The 10,419-nt window shown below is 41.1% G+C and overlaps 1 protein-coding gene across 6 annotated transcripts in view; it reads right to left on the minus strand.

Moving 5' to 3' along the window:
- celf1 (cugbp, Elav-like family member 1) overlaps positions 1–10,419 on the minus strand; it is a 58,806-nt gene that overhangs the window by 41,256 nt on the left and 7,131 nt on the right. For all 6 annotated transcript variants that reach the window (XM_034679968.1, XM_034679965.1, XM_034679970.1 and 3 more), the window contains exon 2: positions 6,101–6,217. In XM_034679968.1, coding sequence (XP_034535859.1) covers positions 6,101–6,204 — 104 coding nt within the window. In that variant the 5' untranslated portion in view covers positions 6,205–6,217. The remainder of the gene's footprint in view (positions 1–6,100; positions 6,218–10,419) is intronic.

Genomic DNA, 10,419 nt, shown 5'->3' on the forward strand with positions numbered 1-10,419 from the left:
TCCACATGGACAGTATAAAGGTTTCAGTGGGGAGTGAATGAAACTATGACATGATTACATACAATACTTGTATGGTGACCCTTTAGTTCCTTTGTATATATTTTATCTTCATGTAAAAAAATACTTGAGTGTGCTGTGTATACATTTGTTAAATAAATCTTTAAATTTACACTGGCCTTCTCTCTTCAAATCACAAAATAATTTAAATCCATATCAAGTAACATACAACATTATAAACAAATAATTGCAATATCAAAGAGTTGTTTTACATTTACCTTTATTAGAAAATGTATTTATTACAGAAATAAAAATAATGGCTGTTGAAGGTAAACATGTTGGCGTGGATCATCCGGCCTCCTGGTTATCTTCTTTGGCATCCCCCCCAGCTCATGCAAACCTCTGCGTCCCGTGTTTTACCGGTGTGGACGTCGATGTTTCCTTCTTGTTGCTATGAAAACACAGACAAGACAGCATGTAGACTTTATACAACATCCCATTCATGCTGATACAGAGCAACAGAAGAGCTAGCAGCTAACAGACTGTACACAGGTCTGATACAGAGCAACAGAAGAGCTAGCAGCTAACAGACTGTACACAGGTCTGATACAGAGCAACAGAAGAGCTAGCAGCTAACAGACTGTACACAGGTCTGATACAGAGCAACAGAAGAGCTAGCAGCTAACAGACTGTACACAGGTCTCTAAAAACATAGCTACAAGCTGTTAGCCGGCCGCTAGCATTAGCCGAAGTTATCGCTAGCTGTCTCATAGATGAACTAAACCATGAACACAAAGACGAATGAAATGACATGATTACCTGTCCAGTAGAAAATCAGTAACCATGGCGTCGCTTTAGAGACCCTTCAAATCCTCCAGCTGTCGCTGAAATGCATCCTGAATATTGACCCGTGTTTGTATCTTCATTCAGCGTTTTTAAGTCGTCTCCTTTTCCATCACAGTCTTCCTCTTCTTGCTCTGTTTAGTGGCAGAACTTGAGGGCAGAAGTTGGTTTAAAAACGTCTGTTTCTCTCTCTCTGACATGTTTATCAGATGTTCTGCGTTAGTGAACAGCCTGTTGATGACGATCTCAGTCAGGTCACGCGCACTCCTGTAAACAGGAGGTGTGTCTTTCGGGAGGTCACAGGTCATCCGGCCGGTCAGCCAATCATTGCGCTCGGTGGCGAATGAATGATTGGACGAACTTGTTGCAGTCTAGCTGCTGACACAGACAACTGAGATTTCTCATCTCAGTGTTAGATCACTTTGTGTATTACTCCCTATCGATGTATACATCGCTTTTTGCTAGTGATTGAGAAAAATGTATCAAAATAACATGTCCTACTCCACCTTTAAGATAAAGGCAAATGAAGCATTGAATTAATATGAAAGACGGTTTATCTATCTACTTCAATTACAGTTGTAAAATTACTAAATTCTTTGACTTGCTGAGCGCTTTTTTTCTCCACAGTCGGAATGATTCTGACCCGGTTGCGCTCCTGGCTGACACCTGACCACGTTTAAATGTTTATTTTTCTCAATAAGAACGAGTAGACAGAAAACTGGACACTGAGCCTGAAATCTGATCCTGTTCAGTTGTCCTGTTGCAGTAAATCCACATGTTGTAGTCTGAGTCTTCACTCTATGACCATGAGTCCACAGAGATTATTTATAAGCCTGCTCCTCACGTTGATATTCAGTGTGTTAAAGGTGACATATCATGCAAAATTGACTTTTTAATGGTTCTCTACCTGAAATATGTTTCCCTGGCATGTCTACAAACCCCCCGAGAATGATAAAAATCCATTCTGCCCCTGTTCTGATTTCTCCACCTTTCTGTAAATGTGTGTGAAACCAGCCGTTTCAGACTTCAGTGTTTTTGTTACGTAACAACAATATCCGGTCTGTCACGGAGTCAGAGCTCGGAGCTTGTTCAGCCCATAGACTGTATAAAATAATACTGAATCCCTCCTCTGTTTTTCATTACCTGCACACACGTGTGCTAAAAGGAGCTTAGGAGGGAGGCATGCTAGTTGTAGGCTGTCTTAATAAACACAAAGGTCGGTTTTACTCCCCACGTCTGCAGATTTGAAGATCTAGTGGATGATTTTTATTTATCATGGATAAGTGCTAGCGCTAGTTAGCATAGCTACATAGCTACATGTCCTAGCTGTAGCTGTGTACCAAGACACACGTCGACATACTGACAAATAAAACAACAAGAAACACTAAATCTGTGACCAATCCTTCAGAAAGGTCCCGCTGCCTTTCTGGTAGAGGTCGGTTTTACTCCCCACGTCTGCAGATTTGAAGATCTAGTGGATGATTTTTATTTATCATGGATAAGTGCTAGCGCTAATTGGCATAGCCACATAGCTACATGTTCATAGCTGTAGCTGTAGCTGTAGCTGTGTACCAAGACACACGTCGACATACTGACAAATAAAACAACAAGAAACACTAAATCTGTGACCAATCCTTCATAAAAGGTCCTGCTGCCTTTCTGGCAGAGGTCGGTTTTACTCCCCACGTCTGCAGATTTGAAGATCTAGTGGATGATTTGGTGGTCAGAGGGAAAACAGAGTGTTCTGATGAGGAATGAAGAAGAGGACTTTTCAGGCATGCCAAAATCTGATTTCAAAGTGTTTTTTTGAGCATAAACTTTAAAGACATGTTTTGGGGACCTCTTAGACCAATATATATTGATGAAAAAAGCGTGATATGTCCCCTTTAACATTTTGAACACCTCAATATGATCGTAGCTGTTTAATACCGTGTTTTTTTAATGATTAAATGATAATTGATTGAATTCCAAAGATCTATCACAGAAAATACTTGAAATTAACATCCCTACTTTGTGGTGTTTTTTTAAGTGTTGATAAAGGGTTGTGGTGTTACCTCTTGAGGTAGAAACAGTAGCAAGGCAGGTTCTGCACAATAGATACCTGTCGTTGCGCAGCATCTTTTTTTTTTTATAGCCAAAGTAAATCCACACAACTGACGTGCTGCCCCTCGTTGGTACTAAACTTTCTGCAGTGTCAGTTTCTGTGGAGCCTGGGGCCATTGTGCAACAGGTTAAAGCACAACGTTGACTTCTCTCCCTGCCTGCTCCACTCTGCTCCACTCTGCTTGCAAGTCACGTTGACCAGATCACATGACCAGTCAAAACGCAACCTTTGCGGTTAGAATATCTCGTTTTATCATATCACGTTTTTATCACAAATGCAATTAATCATTCAGCCCTAGTTACCAATACTATGTCTATTTATTATACAGCCTGTGGTTGTGAAATGCCTCACTGTCATGGTGAACATTAGTTTCATACATATTGGGCCTGTATGAAACAGAGAAAGTGAACAAACTGGATATCTTGAAATGCAAATCACTGGCCGTCAGTGAGTGATCAAAACTAAGTCACATAACTGCACACCGTGCTGACACTGACTGGACATTTAGAAGGCACTAAGGATGGGCAATTCAAGCCAGAATACTATTCGATAATCATTGGCATCTATTTGCCGATTATTCGAATATTCCCCCCACACACACACACTCACACACACACACACTCACACACACACACACACATACAGTGGGGCAAAAAAGAATTTAGTCAGACACTGATTTTGCAAGTTCTCCCACTTAGAAAGATGAGAGAGGTCTGTCATTTTCATCAGAGGTACACTTCAACTATGAGAGACAACATGAGAAAAAACAATCCAGGAAATCACATTGTAGGATTTTTAAAGAATTGATTTGTAAATTATGGTGGTAAATAATTATTTGGTCAATAACAAAAGTTCAACTCAATACTTTGTAACAAAACCTTTGTTGGCAATGACAGAGGTCAAACGTTTCCTGGAAGTCTTCACCAGGTTTGCACACACTGTAGCTGGTATTTTGGCCCATTCCTCCATGCACATCTCCTCTAGAGCAGTGATGTTTTGGGGCTGTCGCTGGGCAATACAGACTTTCAACTCCCTCCACAAATTTTCTATGGGGTTGAGGTCTGGAGACTGGCTAGGCCACTCCAGGACCTTGAAATGCTTTTTACGGAGCCACTCCTTCGTTGCCCGAGCGGTGTGTTTGGGATCATTGTCATGCTGGAAGACCCAGCCACGTTCCATCTTCAATGCTCTCACTGATGGAAGGAGGTTTTGGCTTAAAATCTCACGATACATGGCCCCGTTCATTCTTCCCTTAACACGGATCAGTCGTCCTGTCCCCTTTGCAGAAAAACAGCCCAAAGCGTGAGGTTTCCACCCCCATGCTTCACAGTAGGTATGGTGTTCTTGGGATGCAACTCAGCATTCTTCTTCCTCCAAACACTACGAGTTGAGTTTTTACCAAAAAGTTCTATTTTGGTTTCATCTGACCACATGATATTCTCCCAATCCTCTTCTGGATCATCCATATGCTCTCTGGCAAACTTCAGACGGGCCTGGACATGTACTGGCTTAAGCAGGGGGACACGCCTGGCGCTGCAGGATTTGAGTCCCTCTGGGCGTAGTGTGTTACTGATGGTAGCCTTTGTTACTTTGGTCCCAGCTCTCTGCAGGTCATTCATCAGGTCCCTCCGTGTAGTTCTGGGATTTTTGCTCACCGTTCTCATGATCATTTTGACCCCACGGGATGAGATCTTGCGTGGGGCCCCAGATCCAGGGAGATTATCAATGGTCTTGTTTGTCTTCCATTTCCTTACAAATGCTCCCACAGTTGAATTATTCACACCAACCTGCTTGCCTATCAATCAATCAATCAATCAATCTTTATTTGTATAGCGCCAAATCACAACAAACGTTATCTCAAGACGCTTTTACAAACATAGGAGGTCTAGACCACACTATGTCAAATTATTGCCTATTGTAGATTCACTCTTCCCAGCCTGGTGCAGGTCCACAATTTTCTTCCTGGTGTGCTTGGACAGCTCTTTGGTCTTGGCCATGGTTGAGTTTGGAGTCTGACTGTTTGAGGCTGTGGACAGGTGTCTTTTATGTCTTTTTTTTCTCATTTTGTCTCTCATAGTTGAAGTGTACCTCTGATGAAAATTACAGACCTCTCTCATCTTTCTAAGTGGGAGAACTTGCAAAATCAGTGGCTAACTAAATACTATTTTGCCCCACTGTATATGTTGTTTATGGTTCTTCGCAATTCTTTAGCAGCTCCTCAAGGAACTGAACCACCTCCTCTTTACCTCTTTCCTGTCCACACCTACACACCTATTTATAAGCCTGCTCCTCACGTTGATATTCAGCGTGTTAACATGTTGAACACCTCAATATGATCTGTAGCTGTTTAATACCATCAGTAATATACACTGTGTCAGGAAGGAACATTTGATTTAGGGGAAAAACATATTTGTCATTATTTTTGACATGGAAAACGTTCAGGTTTTTATAATGATTAAATGATAATTGATCGTTAACATTTCCAAAGATCGATCACAGAAAATACTTGAAATGAACATCCCTAATTTAAAGAGATTGACCTTATTTGTTTTAATATTTAATACTTTAATTTGGGAATTGTTCACTTTCCATTTCTCTAGAATTGTTGTGAAATTTTCCAACAAGGTATTTTTGTTGAGTGATTTTAGTTTTTTTACAAGGTGCAGAAAAAGTGTGCAGTGGTTTTATTTGTGTTACATCCTTAGTTTGAAGAATACCAGTGAAATAGTAAACGGAACATGCAGAGAGAGGTATTATGGTATATTACCCAGAAGACATCACTGTAATCTAACTTAACCTTCTCACATACATGTGCCATCATGCCTACCACTGCAGCCAATAAAGCCACCATCACCCCTGGCAGGCATTAGACCTTGTGCAATTGAAATTAAATATTGTATTGCAACCCAGCACTTTGCTGTGCAAAGTATGCTGGGATACACATTGGTGGTGCTACTTTTAAAAACATCTCCCCCTCATTAGGTCATGATCATATGTTTAAAGAAACAGTGATGTACTAAGAAGTAACTAAACCTCATGGAGCTGCATTCATGAACTAACTGACGATGTGTATGAAAGACTCCATGGTGTGGATGCTGGATAACTGAAACCCTTCTTCTTCCACAAACAGAGAGCAGTGTGCTGAAGGCTCCTTACCCCCCTAGCGCCAAGGTGGAGCCCTCTGAGTCAGGGAGGGGGAGCGTGGGCTGCCCAGTCTGCTCCGGAGACACATAGAGGATTTCAGGTTCCAGGCTTTCCATCCACAGGTTCACACTAACATACAAAGACATGCAGGACCAGTCAGTAAAAAACAGTTACATTAAATGCAGCGCTTTAGATACATATTCATCCCCTTTGACTTTTCCACTTTTCACAGTATTACAACTAGAAATCATATTGATTAATCTAGACTATTGACTAAAACCGACAAACCAAAGCAGTCCGAAGAGCAGACTAACTTTCAAAGTGTACGTTTTCATATGTCACACATCTGGAGTGACATAGATGAGACTTTTGCTTGCTTATTTTTTGTGTGTGGCTGTATTTGTGTAAGAGTGTGAGCTCTGATTTCTATGCATATCTTCAGCTTTCATCCTGCAGGGGTCTCATTCTGACTGCATGGCCAGAATCCAAGGTCAGCCTAGGGAAAGGAAGTCCTCTGCTCCCATGAGCATTTTTACAGGGGATGTTTTTCCCACATTTATTTTTTGCTTTAGTCCATATAATTCCAACCATGCCTTTTTTCAGGATTTAGAAGGGACGTTTTTCAAGTTACCCCCTAGATGTGGGGAAACATGGTCCACTACAAACTTCAATAACATCCATTCTAATTTGAAGGTGTGACATTTGGAAAGGTTAAAGAGGATGAACACTTAAGCAAGACATTGTATTAAAAAAATAAACACAAAAAATGCTTAGACATTAACAGAAACCCATAACACATGAAACAGAAACCTCATGTAGGTCAAACACAACTAGACTGAGATGTGTTTTCATTTAGCAGGTACAATCTTTTGAGCTACAGCATACATTAGTAGATCTGGACATAGGGCTGGGAGATCATTCCATAACAATAATTATCATGATCAAATTTTTCTCAATATAAATATAGAAAATATTTAATGAAAAGTTAATATATTTAAACCTGTAATTACATCCCCCAACCACTGGAAAGGGAAGGGGCGCTAAAGTGCCTTAAATGCTAGTTACCACCCAACATATCACTCCAACTGTATCCCTAAAGGCTGATTTATCCTTCTGCATCTCCCCTACGCAGCAGGGGTTGACGCGGACATGAGCACCACATACTTGTGCTTCGATATGTCTGTGCCGCGCAGCAATTCTCGCTTGAGGGCAGTGCGGTCTCTCTGATAGCCGGTCGCCTGCTTCCGGCTCCGCTACGATCTCTGTTTCCTTTTCCACAGAGATTCAGAGCGTGTTCTGTTAATCTACAGCTGATACATGTTGCTGTTTATCATACAGACATGATTACATGAAGAATAGAGAGGAGGAGATGAAATACACGGACGATGTGAGGCTGATACTGGAAGTGATGTAAATAAGGGAAACACAATGCCGCCAAGCGGACCAATCACAGGGCTTGCGGTCAGCGCCGATTCTACGGGGGGTTACATTTTGGAGGAGGGGCATGTCAGCTACATGCGTAGGCCTCTGCGTAGGTACGGGAGCTACGTGGACCTCTGGCATAGGGTACGCTGTCGATTCGACGCAGAAGTATACATCAGCCTTTAGTAACCTTAAAGGGGAGAGCACTACTCAAAACAATACTCTGTAAACTGATACACAGGAGACAGTTTGATATGTTTTAGTTATAAATTCAAATCAAATCATTCAAATGATCTCAACCTGAGAAAAATAAGAATCTACAAACTAAAACTTCACAAAAATCTCATCTTACATTAAAGACCTGCTTCCTGTTAACACCGTCAAAACTGAGGGACTCAAGAAGTTCATCAGAAACTGAATCTAGATACAAACTAACAAACTGTCTGCTTTCTTCAACTTTCACTCAGGAGAAAAATCTGACTTTACATTTAAATGAAATCATGATTTGATATTTATCGTGATAATTAAAGCTGGGGTTGGCAGTCTCGGAAAACTAGCATGAATTTGAATGTAGCATTTCCTCATGACTCCGTCTAACCCCTCCCTCCTCCCTCGGAGCTCCTCCAAAACGACGCCCCCCCTGATCACATGCACGAGCGCCGCTGACTTGCGACCATATGATGGTGACTGATTCAAAGCCGGTCCTCACCAAAACATTCTCATAGTGAAAGTTAAAAACACAAACAAACATGGCTGCTGTTAGCACTCACAACTATCATTCTAGCATTATCCAGTTGTACTGGTGACACGATATCAGGAGAAAAGTTATAACACATATATAATACTGTAACAGCTCTACTGTTTGTTAAACGTGTTCAGTGCAGATGTTCTTAATTCCTACAGTGTTGACAGTCAGTGAAGGCATCAGGAGAGGTGTAGAGTGTGTGTGAGAGGGAGAGAGGAGAGACAAGAGGAGAAGTTCTTCATTCATTCAAACATTGATTGTTGTTTTGTTGGTTGTCGTGATCACGGCCGACAGTGACCGGTTAGTAAAACTCGACGTGTTCACGAATCGGCTCGTCATCACTACAGCGTCCGGACGGATGCTACAGTACATCTACATTTTCTGTAGGACTTAGTAAATGTCATTAATTATTCTGCTTGTTGGTGAGAGCTTTTTAGACTCTGATCCGGACTACAGTCCTGAACAAAGCCCCTCATCAGGTCAGAGGGGACAGGCCCAAGCTCGAGCGAGAGGGGCAGCCAGTAGAGTCAGGGGAAGCAGCGGCAGGAGACGGAGACTCGGAGTGTACGCGCAGGAGGCGGGCAGAACGGCAAGACGGGATTTGAATGGTTTAATATTTTGGCACCCAAAAAGGCTGATTGGTTGGTGTTTTCCCAGGTTTACTCCGGCTGTAGATAGCAGCTTTTTTTTTACCTCTTTTTTAAGAACACATTATGTATTGATTACCATCAGGACATAAAGATCATTTTAACCAGTATAACAAAAAGTGGATCTAAATCTGATTACCAACCCCAGCTTTAACAATATCTACTGATATGAAAAATAGATCATGATAACATTTTTTTAATATCGCCCAGCTCTATGGAAACACTGCAGCCCCCTGTTTGGTCTAGACTAAAACAGTCCCTGTGTGTGCAACGCAATATCTAATGCACGAGTCCACTGTTGTTTGGTATCCCATCAGCAGGGACGGAGAGAACCAGCAAACATTCAGCACTTAGGTGAAATATCCAAAGTCGGGCCTGGAACTTCAAAGCAGATTTCTCGGTTGTCCCAATAGTTGTGATATTTTCCATAAATCTAGCACTGATAATACTTGCAGAGCAGTGATGCAAATAATGTTCCTTTATGTTGTATAAAAACACAACCATCGTGATGCACCAGTGACATTAATAGGTTTTTAGTATGGTGAGTCCATAGCAAAATGAATATGGATCTCCAATCTTTATTTATATTCACATACATCATAGTGTTAAACTTGTGTTTGATGATGTTATGATATGATGTGGTTATGATCTACAGATATACTCAAGTTTTTCCAAAATGTATCTGAAATCAAAAGAATTCCACAAATTATATGTATTAAAAACAACTGCATGGTGGCACACATAACTTAGATAAAACATGTTTTGATTGCATAAATAACACAAAAACACGCTTTCAAATTTTAAATAAAGGAGAGGATATGTGAAAGTAAACGTTGGTTCATTTGGTTGTTTTTGATGGCCAACCTGCTCAAATTGCTCATACAGAAAAAGTCACTGAGCATGTACCAACATTTAACAAACTGTTGTAATGAGAGGCAGAATAAATCAACATTTAGCTAAAATAATAACCAAAATAAAATATTTCCACTGTTGTCATTCAGAGTAGGTGTGTGGTAGTGTATGTGCAGAGATTGTGTTCTCTATGGTTTCTCATTGTGTAGTCATTTCATGGCTGTCCATCATCGTGCTCTGCTGTGAAGCTCCCTGTCAACAGTCTGCAGATTGGGACTTGAAAACATAAAGGGACCGGGTGACATCTCTATCTATAACAGACATGAACACAACGTGTATCTTTATCAAGGACTCAACAAAACGTCAGTACTTGCCAAACTATGAATGCGTTAGTTGAGTAGTGGCTGTGACTTAGCAGAGACATGCAGCATGCAGGAAGAAGAAGTGTGACAAACTAACATATTCCTGCATGTCTCTGTGGATGTGAACGTTTCTAAGCATGAGTGTATCCTCTGTGAAACTATAAGAACATTACATGTTTTTTCAATTCTTATTTATTTTACTGGTTCCATTAATGCTGAATATTTGGAGCAATATGCTGCCATCCAGACAATGGCCCAAACTCACTGTCCTCCCTGAGCCCTGAGCCCTGAGCCCTGAGCCCT

This window comes from Notolabrus celidotus, chromosome 3, assembly GCF_009762535.1.
Source record: "Notolabrus celidotus isolate fNotCel1 chromosome 3, fNotCel1.pri, whole genome shotgun sequence".
Taxonomy (NCBI): Eukaryota; Metazoa; Chordata; class Actinopteri; order Labriformes; family Labridae; genus Notolabrus; species Notolabrus celidotus.